Source organism: Anser cygnoides, chromosome Z (genome assembly GCF_040182565.1).
Source record: "Anser cygnoides isolate HZ-2024a breed goose chromosome Z, Taihu_goose_T2T_genome, whole genome shotgun sequence".
Classification (NCBI taxonomy): domain Eukaryota; kingdom Metazoa; phylum Chordata; class Aves; order Anseriformes; family Anatidae; genus Anser; species Anser cygnoides.
The window spans coordinates 48,764,928-48,786,985 of record NC_089912.1 but is presented as its reverse complement, the minus strand read 5'-3'; the positions used below and the strand labels follow the sequence as shown (position 1 = coordinate 48,786,985).

Below are 22,058 nucleotides of genomic sequence, written 5' to 3'. Positions count from 1 at the left end.
TTCTGCCATTTAACTGCCCTCAAATACTTGGAGATGGAGTTTTGTTGTCTGAAGGTAGATGCTGCTTTAAATATATGCATATTCTGAACAATTCTAAATGCTCTCAGAAACATTAATTACTGTGAATAAAATGATCTTCAGTATTTAATTAAATAAGTAAAACAATAATGGTAAAAGAGAATTAATATGACACATTCAAATGAGGTGATGTTTTGCTTTTTTAGCCTATTTGGCCTTTAGACTATGAGGAGACAAATTTTTTAAAAACATTTTTTATTACTTCTGGATAAATTTGAATACAAAAGCACCTCTGTGCATGGATACAGACCATTTTAAAAAAGAAAAATACCAGTGTATGTGATTGTTGTGTTATCTGTAATAAAGACAAGATCTTTCAAGGCAAATGAACAACTTGATGCAGCATGACTGAATTCATAGTGCTTCTATGGAAAGAGAAAGTGGGGAGAAACATGCTCAAGGCTGTCATTCCATGGCTTACTTTAATTTCAACTTTCTCATTTGAATCAAATCATGTAGCACCACCGTTCACAACTGTCTAGAAACAAAAATGGTGATGACAGATTTTTTTTAATCCAAACATATATACAGACATGTAAATTGTTCCTGTTCTTCCCTATACTATGTCACTCTTATCAGGAGATCTCTGCTGCTCAATGCCTGTATGGAGGCAACATGGGTCACAACTTGTTTAATTCACCATCACACTCACATAAAACTTCTATACGTTAAGCAGCAAAAAGAGATGAATGGCTCAGCATCAGGTTTATTTTTCCTATTAGATTGTGGGATAAATCTTAAGTATGTGTGTGAGACTTTCAAATGCTGAGACAATCTAAGACTTTTCTAGGGCTTGGCAAAGTAACAAAACAAGCTTACAAAGTGGTTTTGGCTACTCTTGTAGATTCATTCATTGAAATTATCTACTGAATTAGTGCTCAAGATGTTTTGGTGGCAATACCTTACACAATGTATAACATGATCCTGGGCTATGTCTTAAGTCCCAAACAAGATCAGCTGTTTAATACAGTGTGGTCAATACTTCAAACTTTGAATATTAAAGAAGAACAAGCAGCCAGACATAGTGAAAACAGACTGCAAGTCCAATGTGAGCAGTGGTAAAAGGCAGAAACCTTTTAGATTTTTGTTTTCTCTCACTTGGTCAGTATGATACAACTTCCCTGTTAACCAAAGGGAGGGTCAATGTTATGCTATGTTTGGGCAAATATGTTCAAAGGACAGACGAATAATACAAAACAATTCTTTCACTTTCACAATACTTTTATTTTTTTAAGTAGTATTTTATTACCACTCTAGAATGAGAGCAGATAGAAACTACATGAGATTGCTTTAAAAGAAGGAAAACCATACCAGGACAGCAAATACACCTAACAATGAAATCAAAACCAAGAATGTTGTGATCATCAAGAAAGTTGAGGAATCTAACCTCTCAATACCATCAACAAAGATAGTCCTGCCCCCTTTTATTTGATTTCTTTGCTGTCTGCTACACTACTTCTCCTGGGTTTGTTCATAAGAGATGAAGCAAGGTATGGGGGCATGGTTGAGAAGCTGGGGCAAAGAGACTGTAGATATCAGGATGTAATGATCATCAGAGAGCTGGAGCACCTCTCTTATAAAGAAAGACTGAGAGAGCTGGGGCTGTTCAGCCTGGAGAAGAGAAGGCTCTGGGGTGACCTCACTGTAGCCTTTTAATACTGAACAGGGTCTTATAAAAAGGATGGAGAGGGACTCTTTACTCAGTAGATAATGACAGGACAAAGAGGAATGGTCTTAAACTAAAAGAGGATAGATTTAGATTAGACATTAAGACCCTCACTGTAAGGGTAGTGAGGAACTGGAACAGGTTGCCCAGCAAAGCTGTGGATGCCCCATCCCTGGAAGTGTGTAAAGCCAGGTTGAATGGGGCCTTGTTCAGCCTGATTTAGTGGGTGGCATCCCTGCCCATGGCAAGGGGGTTGGCGTTGGATGACTTTTTAGGTCCCTTCAAACCCAAGCCATTCTATGATTCTATGACTCTGCGTGAGAAAGGAAGCCTTGAGGCTGTCTTTGGTGTCTTGAAAAACTTCATATTCAGGTCACTGAGGAAGTTTTCTGAGGAATGAAGTGAGTGGGCTACAAGAATTCAGGGCTTTCTTCAGAATCACATTTTCTGTGTGCAGACTGATTCCATTGCAAATTGTAAGGGCTATAAGACTTGTTAAGTAGGCTGTATTAATTCCTCTATCTACATTCCAATTCACGTAGATAGGGCCTTAGTTAATCAAGGATAGATAGATTTCAGTGTTGCAGCAGCTGGGATCGTATAAAGCCCATGACATGGGGGGCTGTTCATTCAAACACGGTGTCTGAAAGCTTATACTTCATAAAGTTTCCTTTGCAACCTACTTGTGGACAGACCAGAGACTTATAAGGAAAAAAGTCTCCTGATTCAACATTAAATATGGGGGGGTACATGGAAGTTGAACAAAAGGGAAGCTATTCAACCTCTTCATGACCTCAGGAACATTTTTTCTTTGCTTAAAATTGTATTTATTTTTCTCTAAATGAGTCCTCTGATTCCCCGATATAATCTTGTAGCCATGAGTTGATATTAATAAAAACAAAATGTTATCTTCCAAGCAGTAGTTTACTGTTCATTAATAAACTGTCTTGTCCTAAAGACACACAAGAGGAAAACCACACTGTATATTTAAGGTGTAGTCTCTTATGTATATTTATATTTGCCTCTCCTTAGGCTTCTGTGCTTATAATATTTGGATTTAATGTAATTTTGAATTGCTTTCAAAACTGGAAATAACTTCCTCATTCTGTTGGAAATTCACATCAAAATAAATAAAGACAGGGTAATTATATTTTTAAATGGCATGCTACTCACGAATTAGTGAATTCTAATGGAATAGAAAGGTCAAGACAAAAGTGGTATCAACACTGTAAAAGATTCACACTTGTATCCCTTGGGGCTGTATGAGGCTCTTCCCTCCCGCACATTTCCTCCCTCTGGCTACCATGAATTTCTGCTGTTTGTTAGAAATAAGTTTATTTTGAAACAGCCAGTCTTTGAGTTTTCACAGAATTTATAACCTCCATAGCAAAAGACCAAGCACAGATATTGTCCAAGTTGCTCCTACCCTCAGAATCAGCTTATTTTTCCAAAAAGCCCTACCTGTTTGAGGAGAACTGGGAATTTGTGCTGACAAACTCACCTGTATGCAATGTCTGAGTTCAAAATGATCACTTAGTTTAGGTTAGCTTTCACCAAATCCATATTTAAAATACACTAAGGACCTTTCCCATTTGCTGGACTGCATTGTGCAGGACTTCTCTCCAAAACGGTGCCATTAGAGCTACTCTCCTATGCTACTTGTTTCTTCTTTAGCTAGATGAAAATCCTCTTCACGGAGCTTGAACAACAGCTATAACTCACACCACAGATTTTTTGACATTAGATGTACCTGCAGACAATGCCAAGGATGTCCTGCATCCCCTGAAGTGATGTAGAACACACTCTTGAAGAGTGTGTTTCTCACTGTATTTGCTTCTTTATTTTTTATTTTTATTTTTAAACATGGTTTAAAAGGGAGCCTTAGGGTCAGCAAGAATTAAGGTCCTCTGCATATTTGTAACTATTCAAAATGTTTGCTTGTGTGATACATGGAAAGAGAGGTTAGGGCACAGATTCTGATGGTATCCTGAGTCAAATGATATTTGTTTTCATTAAAAGAGTGGCATAATGATATTTCAAGAATGGTTTGAGACCTAAGATCGTTGAAAGCTGAACAGTAGTTCTCCTATTTCTTAGTAAAGGAGAGATACACTACATAGATCAGGCTTGCTTGGGTACAGAACGGTTAGGGAATTGTTGTGTAGAAGCAAAATACTAATTTCCTGTTCCCTGACTGAGCAGTAATATAGCTACTATTTGTATTAGAAATGTGTACAACTTTCATAGGTTACAACTTTGTTTCTGATGAGAGTGAACTGAGCATGTCACAACAGTTTGTTCTGTAACAACTGGACCATAAGACAGGCAGGCAAGCTTCAGCATTGATTGTTTTGTACACCCTGGCTGTGCAATTCTGGTCACTTTGGAGTTCCTGATGTTTGTATAGCATTCTTTATGTGTAAAAAGCTATAACATATTAAATATACATCATATTTATCAATACTTTTCCTGAAGTACCTGCAATTTTAGTAAGCAAATGATAGCCAAAATACATAAATTGTTTGAAGCAAAGCAGCATTTTATACAGTCAATGAAATTACCTCTTCCATTTTTTATGGAACAACAAACTAAATTGTTGTGTTCCTTCTGTTTTGATATTGATTACTTGATTTTGACTAAAAAACAAAAGCAAAACAAAAACAAACAAACAAAAATTAAAAGTGGATGGATAACTAAGTAGTTGTTCTTGGAAAGTAACGGACAAATTCCTTCTCCTTTGAAATAAATAAATAAATAAATATATAAATGTGCTTTGAGATAAATATGTATCTACAAATTTACAGGGATGTTTTTTTCTGTTGAAGAGCTGAGAGACAAAATGTAAAACACACCAAATTGCACCCCAATATAACACATTTTGCAGTTGTTAATGTTAGCAATTTTCTGTCCACTTAATCTTCCATGTCATTTATTGTTAGCTGTTTATTTTGAACTACAGCTAAAGAGAGATATTATGTCTCATTAGAAATTCAGCACAGATTTTGTGATACTATCATTTCCTCACTATTTACAGAAAATACCCAGTAAAAAGCAGTTGAGAAAAATGCAACATTCTACAGAAACGGTATTTCACAGAAGAAGATTACATGGAAAAGTACCTGTAGTTTCTTAATGTGGCTCGGTTGCTACTCAGAAAAAAAAATATTTTAAATAAATTCTTGAAAGATAAAATAAAAGTGGATACTATCCCTCTGAAGATGAAATCACTGTAGTAAATCGGCAGAGGAATGTGTGCTATTGCTATATGATTTATTACCAAACCTTTGACACCTGGGAAAAGCTCTTCCAAAACATGTATGGAAATTATTTCTGTATTTCTGCTTCTTGGTTCAGTGAAAATACTGGCACAATCCCTGCACAGTGCTAACTTCCATTTCATGTTTCCTGGACATTTACAAGGTTGCTTAACTTGAAGTCACAACTGCATGTCCCAAAAGAACAGATCAAGTAGCCTATCTGTTCTTCCTGTCATTAGATATTTGTCAATCTTGCTAAAGTAGTTGCATTAATAATATATATTTTCTTCAGTAGATAAGGATAAAATCACTTCTTCAGCTTTCTGATTACCCAAAGTATGCTGCTGCTTTACAAGAGGAAATGAATTTAGGTCAAACTGTGTATTACATGACCTTACACTATTAGTTTTACCCTGTCCACAGAGAACAAGAGGTATGTTTCCATACACAGATTTGCAAGGTAATATTTTGACAGGCAGTTTGATTCTTTCTATTGGCACTTTCACGGACGCTATGTCATGGATGATTGTCTTCTTAACATTCTGAAAAACGAAGGGCTCGATGTTCTCATGTAATAAAAAAAAAATACAAAAAGCACATGCAAAAACCAAACCAAGTTACAAAATATGCACAAAACTTAGAAAGATTTCATGCCACTTCATAAAGAACAATGATTTGGTATCAACTGCACAGACAGAAAGAAAGAGAGAATAATCGTTTGGAAAACAGTAAGAAGAGAGTGAGGATTTTCCTTAGCTGCCAATGCCTGGCATAGGTGGGTCTGAAATAAACTGTTAGGAGGTAGTAAAGGAAGATGATATGTATTCATCTGCTGTGGTGCTACCATGTGGCAGGTGAAAATCTGTCCCAGATTCTGTTTCCTCTGTGCCTGGATTTGCACTTGGACAGTGTGACCTCTCCTCCTCACTCCACCTCCCTCCAGCCCACTTCATCAGGCTCTTGTCACTCCCTCTTTTGTCCCCCTCTGTCTCCTTCCACAAGCCCACTTGCCTTAGCTGACCTCATTAGGGGCCACAAGACAAGCCAACTCCCCACAGACATCAGCAGCAGCGCAGAGGAGGCAACTGGCTTGTCTAACTTTTCTCCCACACGTTATTTCAGGGCTGCAGGATCTTAAGACTCACATTACTCACTGGTGGTAAAGGTTTAGCAGCCCTATTCTGGCTGCCTTCTAGCGTCAGCTACTTAGCACCAGAGCAGGACTGTCTGTCCCTTCCTGTGGATGCTAGAGTGAGTCACCTGGGGGCTCACAGATATAGCAGGACATCTATGATCTGCTGATGTAGCACACTGGAAGAGCTTCCTGAAGCAACAAAGCTGGGTTTGCCAGTTCCTTCACCAAATCTCACAGCAGTGCTCACTTCAGAGTCCTTGTTGAAAGTGAAAAGTAGCAGCTTTTCCTGGGTTTTGCTTTCAGCATCAGAGCTGAAGGCAGCCAGCTCCAGATGGCACTACTAGAGAGCTCATCACACTGTATAGACTGCTCTCAATTATGGTATAAATGACATTTCATCTGTCTGCACCAAAAATCTTTTTGTGCAAGTATAAAAAGATGACTGATAAATACTGGGAGGTAAGTTAAACTCAGCAACTCAGTGTGCTGAACAACACCCAGTTCCAGCACTGATGCTCCCTTTACAAACTCCTTTCAGTGCTAACCATGTGACCATATGCTGTTTCTGTTTATTTACCGACTTTTCATTCACAGTAAAATTTGTGCGTCTGTTTGTCCCTTCAGTTCAGTTTTGGAAACTGGGAACGCTTTTCCTAAAGCCCACAGAGTTAAGTCACAATATAACCATTTGGAGAAGCAGCACATTCAGGAGTTATATCTTTGTTTTGTGTTTACAGATTTCTGTTACGAGCATTTTTTTTTAATAAAAGAAAAATTGGCTTTTTCAGTAACCAAATTGCATTATATCTAATGGATTTTAATTTATTTTAATTAAACATAACAATTTAAAATAATATATATATTTTTTAAGGTCATGTTAATTAGTGTCTGATAGTGCATTTCTGTTATATTCCCTCTTTCAGAGAAAACTACACTATAGAGAGGTACAGCGCAGCTTTACAAAGTCCTTCTTCTGGGTTCCAAATGGAAGACTATTAAGTTCTCTGCTTACAGCATTTGGTGTTTCACCAACTCACAAAGCATGTTTTATATTTAGAAAGAAGGAATAATGAGGAATATATGGGAAGAGAAAATAAAAGCTGATAAAAGGGAAGAGATTCAGAAAAAAATAATAAAATTTTTGTCAAAAGAGGAAGGACTTAGTTTGGAGAAATGCACAGCAAAAATGGACCTTAAAAAGATTTAAGAAAGTTGGTGAGCTGACACCACTGTGTGCCTAAGGTTTATATAACGCAAAATTGGAGTTTTCCTTTGATAATGTTTTTAACTGTACTTAATATCAGTTTGGAATGTGTTTAGCAATGGCAATGAAAACACAGTGTTTCTTTGGTTTACATACATAGTTAAGTGGTGTGTTTCTTTCTCCATTCCAAGCACCTTATGAATGTGACTATCTCACTCATTTTCTATCTGAGAAACTGGCAGGCAAGTTGATATGTTCCACTTCTTGCTGTGGTTTACAGCCCTAGTAATATTGTCAGCTATTACCTAGGTTGTTAGGTAAGGTTCACTGTTATATAAATTTTCACTATGACCCCTAAGTATGAATTTTAGGGACCACAGCTAGCTTCTTTAAGAATAACACCATTTTTAAAGTTTTATTATTTACCTTTGTGGGTAGCGCAGTTATCTTATGCTGTAGTTTCTCAGAGGAATACAATCTTACCCCTGTGATTTACTGCAATTGGCTTTCCAGGTTTGCACTGGTTCTCTCTGACAGTGCCATGACTTCTCCAGATATGAGGAGTAACCTCTGGATACACATTTAGTGTATCTGGATGCCTTTAGTGGCATCCAGTCATAAGAAAAAAATTGGCTTATAAACTTTAACTATCATATTTATTCTTATGTGCTCTAGAGAACAGTGCACCTCCCTCCAGCCTCACATCTCAAAACATTGTATCTCTCTTCCTGTAAAAAATTTCAGTTCTACAAAAATACCCCATAATACGCTCAATTCCTGTCCAGCAGTAACTAGGACATACAGAATAGAAAGAACCTGGTAGGAAGTGAAAAATTCTTTTCTAAACTGGAGAATCCTGTCAGCATTAGCAGTTATTATTAACAATAGAAGGGATGATAACAGTACTGGAGAGGATTAAACTCCATCAATGTTGAAAAATACTTGTTCCTGTCTGAACTAACTGCAAAGACATAGTCCATGTCTTTGTAGTCTAACAATGGCTTGTTAAAAAATAAACAATGGTTAAATTAAATTCTCCTCGTTACATTCTATTTTACAAAACTATGCAAAGAGGCCCAGCAGAGCTAGACTGCAGCTGCAGAAAACAGTTCTTGTATGTCCATATAACTCCAGCTTCACCTGACCATTACCAAGCTTTTCTGAAGCAGGAGGGAAAAAGAAACAGTCAGCAAGGAGAGTCTTGTGATTGAAGTCTAGTAAATTTCTTTAAAAGTGAGTAAAAATTAGTTTTATTAACCATATCTTCCCATAAATATATATTTATCTTCACCTTCTCCACTTTTTATTACCATTTCTCCATGCAAGCAAGATGAGGAAACTCATTAAACCAACTGGCAGGAATGGTGAAATTGGTTAGGCACAAAGTCCTCTTAGTCATTCCAAAGACATTGTTTGCTGTTATTACACGTTAAGTAAAACGGTTTCAGATAGCAGTAGGATTTTAGGGTTGACTTCGACCTTTTTCAGTTATGCAAACGGATTGTATATAGTCCATCCAGTTATTGACAAACAGGCTACTTTGTCAACACCAGTGAAAGAGAATAAATTTATTAGATAGAACATGATGGTACATACATAGCTGATCTCTGGGTATGTCATGCAAGACTTAGCTTTCTCCTGACTCAATATTTGGAAAGGGATGTTAACTAAGGACCTTCCTTCCCTTTGATCTTATTTCTTTGCTATCAGTTCTAAGCAAGCTGGACCCAAGTCTGTAGGTCATTTTCAAATAGTATTTGAACAGTGACTCTTATGTGAAGTTTCATGTGTTACTTGATCTATAAAAAGGTTCTATTTTACCCTTTAAATACAGAGGTCTCAAAAATCAGAGGTCATGATCAAGCAGGTACTTTTTTTTTTTTTTTTTTCAGCTCTCATTGCTTTGAGTGAGGGAAGACATAAGAAAATTGTCTTTACCTGGGTATTAGAAAGCAATGGAAACAGTAATTTCTCAATAGATAATCCTCTAGCAATGAAAAAGTACAAGCATACCTGTTTAGGTGATGAGTGGCTCTGGAAACTCTGTCTGCTTTGGCTTCTACTGAACTGTAAAGTGTTAAATATCTATATTTCTAATCTCTCTACTCTTTCTAGGAATGTGTTTAGAGTAAATGGAGAAAAATAGAGCAATAAAAAATACCTTTCAATTTGTTTACAGAATAGTTCTTGAGAGATACTTTTAACCTCTGTGATGACCCAAAACAGAGAGAAGGCCTGAATCACCTTTGTAACTTCTTGCCATGGATCTCACACAAACAAAAATGTATTATTTCTAGTCTGGACTATTAAAATTACAAGGCAAGGTACTTGTGAAGATGAAGATGGGGGAGAAGAACATTAATCAGATTTTGTTTGACAAAGTCTTTGAATAAAAGGTCTTGTGTCAACAAATCTGAACTACATTTACAGCTCTGTTAGAGATTATACCAGTTCAACGGCCAAAGGTATCAATCTTAACCACAACGAAGTTACTTATTAATCAAAATGCAAACCTGTACATGATAATACCTTATTACTTTCTCAATAACATGTCTGCTGCCAGCAACCTAATAACCTCTTTCCGACATAACAGTGACTGAAACCATTAACTAACCTCAAATTCCTTTATTTTCCCCAACTTATAAAGATAAACAGGATTAACAAAAGTAGCTATGGTTACAATCACAAATACAGTCATATGAGGATATCTGGTAATGACCCAAGTCAGTCCTGAAGTCAACTCATTCACGTATTTTTAGCTATTCTCTCTGTTGCAATAGTGTATGCACTAATACTTCCTGATCACTCTCAACAAAATGGCATCAAACCACTACCACTAAAGATATTGCAAAAATACAAGAGTTATTCAATAGAGGTAAACGCAATCAGCCAGGGACAGTGCCTCCCCAGAGAGCTTGTATATGAGGATACCTTTTTTTCAGATAAAGAAATGAAAATATTCTGAAAGTTGTACATGACCAGCAGTACAGATCACTTGTTGTCCTAACAGGTTTCCCATGATAGGCTGACAGTGGTGAGGAAGCCATGAAGCAATATGGGTAGGCAACACAATTGATTAATTAACAGGAGACTGCTACTTTCCTGAACAAAATTACAGGCAACTGCTATAAGCACCTATTACTGATTTGAAACAAAACTAACCAACCAACCAACCAAAGAAACAAGCTAATTCAATTCCATTAAAAACCTATGTTGACACTAAAAAACTTGTATGCAAATCAAAGAACACAAAGGAGAAATTACATAAACTACTGTAAAACATACTGGTGGGCTTTTGCTCACTATTATTTTCTTGAAATTTGTTTCTTTCTATTCAAACACAGAATTGAAAGTTTGTAACAATAAGAGCAGGCTACCTAAGGTTAAATCACTGCTATTTTCTAGTTTTAATTGAAAAAGCTGAAATTAGGAAAAAAAAAAAAAAAGAAATTTGAGAGGACACTGTTACAATCTACTGCCATTTATTGAAATCTGTCTGTCACCTTGTGCACATATTTATAGGATAGGTAGACTGAAAAAACACGTGTTAGAGAAGATAACAAGTACACTCATTAAAATCAACTGGAAAAAAGTCCTGCTATGATCGAATTACACACAATAATACAGCTTTCACAAAGAACTTCTGAGAAGTATTACATTTTGAATAAAAGCTGTTTTCAAGGTGGACAATGAACTGCTTAAAAAACCCTCTGCTGTATCAACACAATGCAGCAATAAATGAAGTAATTTCTACTGTAGGACAGAAATGTAGGATAGATACTGCCTCAAACCCTGAGATCTCCAATAGCTCAGAAAAAGTATGATGGAACCACTTTTCCTTGGGAAAAGATGAGTCAATAGTACAGTTCTTTAATAAAAATGAGAGGAGTTTTGGAATTGAAGTTATTACTTTGCCTTTTATTAAAATGTAGAAGTTCTGGAAACTGAAAAGCAAAGCTACTATACTTTTTGGCTGGTGACATGCTCGTATGTGAAATATACTTGAAGATGAGGACTTACGACTATCTGCATTTATTAACAGCAACTGTTTAGAGTTAGCTGCAAATTTTTGTAACCCTATTTTTTTTTTTCTTTTAATGCATTTAACAATGAACTACAAGTCAGAATGAAATGAATATAAAAATGCTTCAAAATATTCGTAATGCTGTGTTAGGACAAACTCATTTATTTACATAAAATAATAAACTAATGCTTTGGAATTAACAAAAAGTCTGAAAAGACAATGTCTACTTCCAGGAAAATTATCCTTAATATTGTTGCCAGAAAGGCATAATTTCCTCCCTGTCTGAAGAAATTAAATCTATCAAGTCATAAACCTTCTGAGTGTCCTGCTGCCGGTGTTGACGTAGTAAAAAAACAAGATGCAAGGACTTAGAACTACAACAACAAAACAGCAGGGAAAGGGTTCAAGTCCACAACAACATAGATGGGAAGGTGTCAGCTGGAGGCAATTGCCTAACTTGTTACCCCCCACACACACACTTTCTTGAACTAAATATATGATTTTTTATTTGTCCATTTCTAGGTAAAATGAGGATATTTTAAAAAACATCATGACTAAAGAAGTTTCACTGCAGGCTTTAACTATGACTACCAGGCAAAAAGTTAAAAAAAGTTTGCTCAGAAAACACACAACTCAAGTCAGATGCGCAACAGCACAAACAATCCATTTATTTTAACAATGCAATTGTTCATTACTAAAAAGAGTGTAATTATAACATTGAGCAGACAGTGTTCTGGGATCTTTTCTCCTGTTTCAGGACACAAGACATTTGTATCACATTAATGTTTGAGACAGTGAATTAGGCACATTGAAAACAAGTGGTTTCACCGCTCTCACAGATTGTGGCTAAGTTCCTTCCCTTCTCACTGCTGAAAGTTTATCCTCTAATAAGTAATTCCCAAGACATCTTGCAATAGGAAGCATTCATGAATGAATGCATTAATAAAAGTTTCCTATTGCAGGGCCCACTGGGAATTCCTGTAATACTTGCAAGGAGTTTACAGACCTTCATTAGTTACATACAAAAAGGAAGTTTGCTTCTTCTGAACACAGTATTTTCCCCTGTTTTAAAATATCACAGCAGACAACTAAATGCTGGCATGAAACAAAGCCAATGACTCTTTATGTACTTACCATGTACCACATGCTTGGCCACTTGGGATCATTGAAATAAGTGGATTGGGTACCTCCAGGTTTATAATCCCTCTTTATCCTTCTTTTAACCACCTGCTGTTGTATCCACTCCACCTGCCAACCAGGAAAACATTTGGTAAGTGTTAGGGTTCCATGGAGATTATCAAGAAATGTGTGAAATCTTGGGAAGTTTCCCATTACCATCGTCCAAGACATATTTCATGTTAAAGAGTTCATTTTGGCAGTGGGAATGCACAGCTCACCTTGGCATATGGTTCACTAGGGAATACGTCCAATTTAGTTAGTGCTACAAATCTCCTTGAAAAACTACTTAAATCCCCTGCTAGAAAGATCTCATTGGCGATCATCTTTTGCATGCTATTATTATTTTTCATTATTAGGATAGAACCGTTTTCAAATTTATAAAACCAGTTACTTTTACAAAGCATAACAGTACATCGCAATGAGAAATGAACTGAGTTTCTGATAGTTGTTTTATTTTTTCATTTAAGTCTGTTCCTGAAAATAAAAACTTTCAGTAAAATATTCAAATGTTGTGCTTAACCAATATCTAGATCACCTTCATCACTTGGAGTGAATAAAACAAAATTAAACTGTATTTTTAGTAGAGCAACTCTTTGTCAAGATTCTCTCAGCCAGGTGCTCTGGAACTTTGTTTGAGGCAAAGTGCCAGTACAGGGAGAAAGAGATGGGTATGGAGCACAAGGGCAAATTAAATGACACGAACAAAAAGTGCTTGAAACAAGAAAGCAAAAATAAGGGTTAAAAACCTAGTTCTGAAAATCATATTCTTGTCTATCCGATTGCTCTTCAGAGATTCATCACACACTCAGAAAGGGCAACACTGAAAGTGACATCAACCTTAGAGCAGATCAGACTCTGCAGTCATTTCTGCATTAGCCAGTCTAAATGGGAGCTAGTTTCTATAAATGCAAATAGTATAACGATTCACAGAGAAACCTAGGTTATGTTTACACTCATCTAGCTTCCTGACAGCTCATATTTCTGCTGAATTGTTTCATGGGATATAACTATAAAAATTCAATTCAGCTCTCCCCAAGCAAGACAGCCATTTCCTCCTAGCACCCAACTCTGCACCTTTAACTTCTACTGTTCATGAATATCTGTGTATGTACACACACATACATATAAAAGAAATTTACTTTCAGCTTACATATTTCTCTTTGTCACTTGTCAGAGATGGTATTAATATTTTCTGTATGCAGGCTAATCTCTACCATGCATTCACAATTCAGCTTCAAATCATGGGGTCCTTAGAGAGACATAAGTCCACTATGAAAATAGTGGACACAGGTCCAGAAATTTTGCTTGAGATCCATACCACCTTCACCTCTATCACCCCTAACATATGGTTTTGATTGTTTTCTTTAGAAAGAGGAACTGATTTTCTTCTCTTCTCAGGAATTAACTTCAGGGTCAAGACTGTTCTTCCAGAGAAGAAGTTGTCCAGTTTAAGAATACAGGATTATCACAAAACATTCACACAGAAATCCATTTCTCTAGTCTTCTCGTAACAATTATAAATCCTTTTCTACTTCAAAGAAAGATTCTGCTCCCCTTTCAGCTCAAGTTGAAATCCATCTTGGTGGACACCCTCTCAAGAATCTGAGAGATGACTGATCCCATCAGATCTTACATGACCCTCTTAGAGGGTCCCTTCAACAGAAGTGGGCAACTAATCAGTCTTAGGAATTTGATGTAGCAAAGTCTGGAGGCCTGTGAAACGTAGAGTGTAACTGGCCAGAGGACAAAAGAGGGAGAACCAAAAGACTTTGGTAAGCACTAAGTCTTAAGACTGATGAGACAGCTTTAAAATGGGTTCACTATTCCTCTTAAGTGAATCTCTCCTCCATGAAAAAAAATCTTATAACTGACCTTTAATGAACCTTACTTCCTTGTCACCTGCTGCTAATGTACGCTTTCTTTTCTGGACCCTCACAAAAGAAGCTTGTTTTTCTACAGCTTACTTCCTGCAGGTAGTCCAGCCCTCCCAATGCATCCAAAGCCAGCTGAGACCATCCTATGTACCACTTGATTTCTGACTCAGTAGCTGCCTGGATTGCCTTAGACCACGGACCTCTATTCTTCTATTACTAATATTTAGCAGTCAATAACTAAAAAGCTTCAACAGGTCTGAATAAGCAAACTGGTCTGAAAAAAATGGTTTTCAGAGCTTACACAGATCCATCTTCCAAGCCTTACCATGAGATTTGACTGTTAGTGCTAGAAACATTTTCAACTGAAGGAGAGGTCCCAAGATTTCTATGCTGAAAGAGTATTTATTGTTACCTTGACTCATCCTTTAGCTGAAGGAATGAGTCATATGAGCATGTTACCCCATCTTTAAAAATTACAGAAAAAACTGTTTAAGTCAACAGATTTCAAAGTGGCACAAGCTACGAGCATACAGAGCACACCATGACATGTATGTTAACTCTTTATGAAAACTTATCCATATCCGAGTCTGAAGGGAGGAGTTACAAAGGCCAACCACCAACACAATCTGAGGATCAGATACAGATGTGAAAAGGCCCACAAATTAAAAAGAATGAGATAGCAGAAGAGAATTAAACTTTCTACTACTGCAAACTGACTCAGGTGCACGAACATTAATGGAAGAAGGTAGTCACCAACACTACTATTGCCTGTAAGTCAGAGACACAAGGCATTTAGTTTGGCATTAGGGACTCCTCTGCATCAAAGCTCCTCTAAGAAGTACTGACAGCAACTGTGAGAACTGTGAAAAACACCTCTCTTTTGTAAATGAGGCCAGAGGAGTATGAAATGTTCCAGGAGGCAGCATGACCCACACTAGTTAATACCATTTCTATATGGCAGAACCAGAGGGGTTTTCCTGACAAGACAAATCACAAAACTCCTTACTATTCACTGTGAAAATATATTTTCTCCATTTATTTACTCCCTATTCAGCTGCAAATATCTGCTGATCATTAAGAAGACTGAATGTAAAGGCATCATAGTGCATATGGAGACTGATACAACCTTATATTGATGCCTCAAAAAAAAAAATCAATTAATTCCTTTTGTCTTTTTTCCCTTTATCCAAAATGACATTACTGAGAACAACTATCAGATAGTTCTTCAGTTCAAGCAATCACAAACATTGTCTCACTGTGCAATTCCAGTTTATTGGAACAGCGACTTGACACATAAGGAACTCTGTATATGCATATATGTTTGTATTTGTGTACATGCTGTACAATAGCTTGTATCAACTGAGTTAATATGCAAGCCAGTAGCATAGCTGATGGTTAGCTTTGAGTGATACATGGACAGATATTTTTGGGATCTTATTTACCACTTTTTAACAAAAATTGGACTGTTCTTCAGAATATGTATTTGTTGCAGGCCCTGCCCCTAATACATTCTGGATGTTTTCCATAATTCCTATTTCCTCAGCTCCTAGAAAAGTTAGGGAAAACACATGAGAGAGTAATTTTGCAGAAGAGCTGTGCAGCATGCATGTTCAGACCCAAAGCCAGAAAAAGAAATGTAACTGCTTGTCTTCACGTAAGACCTAACAACAATTTCATGTATGCATAAAATTACTATAAATAAAATAGTCATTTGATTTTGTTCAATACAGGGAGAAGCAAATGGCATGTCTGCATGGAATGTGTGGGGAAGATAACGCAGGTAGCTCTGTAATGACGGATATGATGTAAGGAGGGCTCATCTTGGGCATCTCTGGATATCCATGTAAATGGAAGGGGGAAGTCAAAATGACCATTCACAGACAGCAACTGTGGACTGTCTTGAGGGAGACAGGATGCTTGACAGTCACCCAAAACAACACAGCATTCTTGATCACGCTCCTGAGTATAGCCTTGTCTGTAATATTTTTAGCAAACGCTTTCTGTTGGAAGCTGCTTAGTAATTGTTTTATACTGAGTATACACTGATACACTCACCTACAATATAATTTAAAACATCCCAGAAAACCCATATTCTCATTTGAGAAGCCAATGCATAAAATGTACTTTACAGAAAATACCACTGCTAGAGAAATATAACACTTTACTCCACTAAACCCTAAGGTTTGTTTATTTTCTCTAAAAAAGGGAAGAGAAAAACTTGCCAGTAGTCTTCAGTCTAAGCTAAATTGTACAATTACTGGGTTATATTAATGAAGACCAGGTCAAGACTCAGCAGTTATTTTAGTATCTCCTTTGAGTATTTTATGGGTATTCATGCATACACCACTGTGAATGCCTGGTATATACTGGATTTCTTTGATTCTGTATGAAAAGAGCTCATTTGTATAAAAATATTTTCTTTAAAAAAGCATCCACACTTTTTAACCTATAGGCCTTGAAGGAAAATCTCTGGAGTAATTGATTATACAGATTCCCACCTCTTGCCAAAAGGAGACTGTATGCGAACAATGAGGTGCATTTTAACATTTCCATAAAGTCACACTTACTGAGGGGGAACAGTGCACATTTTCCCATTGACTTCAGCTTCGAAAGTTCCATTTCCTGAATGTCTAGAAATCAAAGCCAAGCCAGATTGGAGACCAAACTATTTTTTTTTAAAAATCATCATTTCCAGTCTCCTCACTACAGCACTCACAGGCTTGTTCTGTACACGATGCAGTTCTTCTTCACAGACCTGCACAAAACAATGCTATAGAATAAAAGCTGCTCTGAGCTCATTCTAGCACGCCACTCTTTTATCCTCTTTAAATGCTAAATAATATAATGAAATATCATCTCTATGTGAAACAAAACTATTTTCACTTTCATTTATTGAAAGTATTACTTTTTCATTCATTGAAAAAGTAGCCCCATATAAGAACGCTGCATAAGATCTCCACTGTAATAAACTATGACAAAAAGTTTGAAAAGCAAAGGGGAAAATTTAACATGCTGGAAAAAAAAATCCACCCATTTATCAAAGCACTGTGATTTTTAAAATACAAACACCAGACAATCTTGTGAAACAACATTTACTTTGTTTTTCATATATGTCATGAGGGGGTCTACGTGAATAAATATTTTCAAATTGATTAAAAATATGTCAAGTCCAACGTGTGAAAATGTTATTATCAAAAAGCAGAAGATACAAGCAAGTTGAAGGCATACTCCTTTGCATTTTGAGGAAAAAATGCACAAGGAAAAAGCACCCTAACTCTGAGGTAATGTATACATTTCATAATAAAATTTCATAATTTCATAATAAAATCTATTATTTTTATGTTGCAGAGTTAAACATGAAGGTGTGGGTCTTCAGTCTATGTAAAAGAGTTGCTGAAGGTGCCAATCCCAAACATAATCATGGCTTTATTCCTCATACTGCCATCATTCACCACACCATTCTGCCACATGAAGAGTATAGATTAAAGAGAAAGAAAACCAGAGAAAACTCAAGTAGGGAATGTGTAAAGTATCATTGAGCAAGCAATGAATCTGTATGGAGTCAGGCTGGATGAGCAAAAGGGGCAACAGTTATGTAGAAAGCTGGACAGTATTCCAGCACTTATACTTAGAATTTGACTACAAAAGGAATTGCCCTGGATGAGCATCCTGCCTCTCTGTAGGGACAGTCTCAGGCTGCACCTGGCACACCTCACCCTTCACACACCTAAAACCCTGAATACTGACCTTTGAATGAACTCCAGGCTGAAAAAGGACAGGAGTGAGCCTGGCACTCTCAGAGACAGAAAATGAGATTACGCTTGGCCCATACCAGGCCAGAAGAGAAAAACTGTTTCTACTGCTCATGGGTAGCAAAAACAGTCAGTTATGTATCTTAGTTGTGCCATCATCATATTTTCTGTGACACACGCTATATGTAAACATACCATTTGACAATACTGTCCATTTGCATTTCACATTCAGTTGAAGACAAGAAGTCAAAACATTCAGGATCAAAGAATATTGGAGGATATACTAACATCCAAGGGACGTAACCTGGCAGTGGAACAAGTGAGACCCAAGCTGTTACTCAGCAATGCAGGAGGGATGGTTGAGACTGCCGGAACACCTCCACTTGCCCACTTGCAGAGTCATGAAAGTGAGACTCCCACAGTTGGATTACTCTGCTTAAGAGGAATTGTGTGTTTTTTAAATAATTGAACAGTAGGCTATTTTCCTAACTTATCAGTGTTCTCTGACTTGCAGTAGCAGCAGCCGCTTTGCACATAAAAATAGATGAAGACAGTTGGATAAAGGAGCTGTTGACATAGGTCAAAAGCATGGAAAATTATTGCAGATGTCATTTCACAAACTGCAGGGGTCTAAAGTTGGATAAAAAGTCAATGAATCCAGCAGTGCTAAGTGATGAATTCTTGCTGATTGACAATATGCTTCTTCAGCAAGGGTCAATGACAATCCACAATCAAAGCAGTTGTCATAATTATGCTACACATAATCTTAAAAAAAAAAAACAAAAAAAAAACAGATGTTAAGACAGGCTGGATAGAGAAAGAGAAGGCAGACAAGAAAAGAAGGCAGCAGAGAACACATGAGATTACTACTTAAACCCAAAGAAACACATCTCGCACAGCAGTAGGAAAAGCTACAGCAGTCTGACCTGTGGAACAAAGCCGAAATTCAATGCATATTTTTCCATCTTATAGCTACAGAAACATGAGTCAGTCCTGATACGAATTAATTGGTTTCTTCCCACTTTGCAACATACGAGTAACCCATTATAGCGCTACAGGCATACTTCCACATCTATGAGGTACACTGATCCACAGCTGTACATGCAAACAGATCTGAAACACCCACTGCCTTTCCTCTGCACCCTTCCCATCTCCAAATCTCAGAGCTCTTCACATACGTCAACACAACTCCTCCTCCAACTGTGTGTGGCAGCAAAGTCTTCTGCATGCTTCAGGAACAAGACCTGGGGAATACACAGGGAAGCAACGCAAGAGAAAAGGGCACAGCCTGGCTAGAAGTGGCGCTGCACAGTCCTGGCCTCAAGGAAGTTTATTACCAGCTGGCCCTGCTGCTAGGAGTGGCACCATACTTAAATCTTGGAGAAGCTCAGTGTGTGTGGCCAGAACTCATGTCCCACTGGAAAGGCAGGGAACGACAGTGGCAGAGGCAAAAAGACCCACATTATCTCTCCTTGGGGAAGTCTCAGCAGATATTCCATTCACAGGTGCAACTGCAGCAGTTGCTGAGGGAACTTGACCGTGACCTCCACCACACTCCCTTCTTCCACGCTGTACCTCAGCAGACCACCAAGCAGCTCAAAATTGCACAATGCATATCACAAGGCAGCTTCGTGGCAGAGCTGAGAATAAGTCCCAGGGAGCTTGGTGGCTTCCAGCAGCAGCAGCACCAGCTGTCCTAGGCAAAGTGTATCTCAAGTAGCTGGGGATTTTTCCCTTCTTAGGGCTGGAAGTGCCCTAGTCAGCTCAGATACTTCTGGTTCTGTTTCTAAGGTAACTCAGCCTTGGAAAAGTCGGGAAAACTCTTTGCTGCACCAACCAGCTTGAAAGCAACTCTTATGTTTATACAAGGTACTTTATCATTTATGACCCCAGGTCAGACAGTTCACCTCATAACAACTCAAGAGCTACAAGGGAACACAATTTTTAAGAACAAAACCAAAAACCACTATAACTGATAGGTCTGTTAGGTACAGTACCTAAAGTTCTGCTTACACCACTACATACAATGCTAGTGTATCTATACTTGACATAGTATAATAATCTAGAATTTCAGTATGTTATGAAGATTAGCATTAACATCACTCCAAATGTAAACTGATATGTTGCAACTTCATCTAATTAGGCCTACAATTGTATCTTCTTAATAAACTGAAAGGCTGATGCTGAACCCGGTATCCACAAGGGAATAAGTCTTCAAGCTCTCTAAACTTAATTAGCTTTGGAGTTTAACATCTAGCAGTTGAAATATCTCGAGGTTTATGTTTATATTACTGTAGCAATGATGATATATATATATAAAGTAGAAATTTTTGATGGATTTTTTTCTTTCCTTAGGCTAGTCATACGATTCATTATAAATGATGTAAGTACTTCAGATATCTGCACATGCTAATTTCAGATGGCTTTAAATCATTTACTAAATGACTTTTTAGGAAGAGAAATCTTCCACTGAGTCAAATTCAAAAACACCAGTGTAATTCCAAAGATGCAGATTTGGTCAAGGGTTTGCCATAGATTCTACTGTCACAGATAAAAGCCACAGCAGTTTAGCAAATCCACTGAGAATTTCTGAGATAGTAGAAACATTCCATAATTAAATGATAACAATATCCATCAGTGGCATACCAGTCTTGCCAAGGCAAATACAGGGTGTTTTACCTGAGTAGTCTCCTCATTGACCAAAATCCCATTGAAATCACCCCTGTACAATATTGTTGCCCTCTACAAAAGATGAAACCACCACCTACTATTCAGTGCATTTCCTGCCATTTTGTTTAATGACACTTTGCCAACATGTAACTCTTTGTCATATATCCACCATGTAAAAATTCAGTCACAGAGCATACACCACATATCAAATCAAGCATTTGTTTGTTTGTTTGTTTCTATCAGAGTACTTTAAGCCACATGACAAGTTGATCCTTTTTTTTTTAAATTGTGTTAGTATCACTACTGTTTAGTATATTCCTAATCATAAAAAAAAGATCTTCCTTCCTTCCTTCCTTCCTTCCTTCCTTCCTTCCTTCCTTCCTTCCTTCCTTCCTTCCTTCCTTCCTTCCTCTTTCTTTCTTTCCTTCTTTCCTTCTTTCTTTCTTTCTTTCTTTCTTTCTTTCTTTCTTTCTTTCTTTCTTTCTTTCTTTCTTTCTTTCTTTCTTTCTTTCTTTCTTTCTTTCTTTCTTTCTTTCTTTCTTTCTTTCTCTTTCTTTCCTTCTTTCCTTCTTTCCTTCTTTCCTTCTTTCCTTCTCTTTCTTTCTTTCTCTTTCTTTCTTTCTTTCTTTCTTTCTTTCTTTCTTTCTTTCTTTCTTTCTTTCTTTCTTTCTTTCTTTCTTTCATTTCTTTCCTTTCTAAACCCACCCTCTTCCTAGCATATACTTAAAATGTTTAGAATTCAAAACTGGGGGAAAAGTACATATCTCAAGATTCATTTTCAAAGTTTTGAAACACTAAATAAAAAAAAATTGAGTTTTGCTCTTTTTGGAAATATCCATGGTATATTTTACACCATTCCATGTCACTAGTTCTTTGACATTCCAAATCCTTTGTGGCACAAGTTGACGAATATTCCTATACTTTTCATGGCCAACCTGTATGTTTCTGATCTACCTCTCAGATCAAGAGAAGGGACTCTTGAGGCATTGCCTCTTCCAGAACAAGCTGTAGTGAATAATAATAATAATAATAATAATAATAATAATAATAGGAAACGTTCTGTGCCCTTTAAGCCATTGCTGGTTTAATCTCTCTTTTTCTCTGTGTGTGACCCAAGCTTCAGCACAGTTCTATCTATCCTGAATTCCAGTCTTGCAGCTGGCAGTGAAGTGTGCTGCTGTGAAAATACTGATTGGTGCAGCTCTTAAACATCATCATC

General features: G+C 37.1%; 1 protein-coding gene across 2 annotated transcripts in view; it reads right to left on the bottom strand.

Moving 5' to 3' along the window:
* PCSK5 (proprotein convertase subtilisin/kexin type 5) overlaps positions 1 to 22,058 on the bottom strand; it is a 251,048-nt gene that overhangs the window by 190,776 nt on the left and 38,214 nt on the right. For both annotated transcript variants that reach the window (XM_066988258.1, XM_066988259.1), the window contains exon 3: positions 12,499 to 12,612. In XM_066988258.1, coding sequence (XP_066844359.1) covers positions 12,499 to 12,612 — 114 coding nt within the window. The remainder of the gene's footprint in view (positions 1 to 12,498; positions 12,613 to 22,058) is intronic.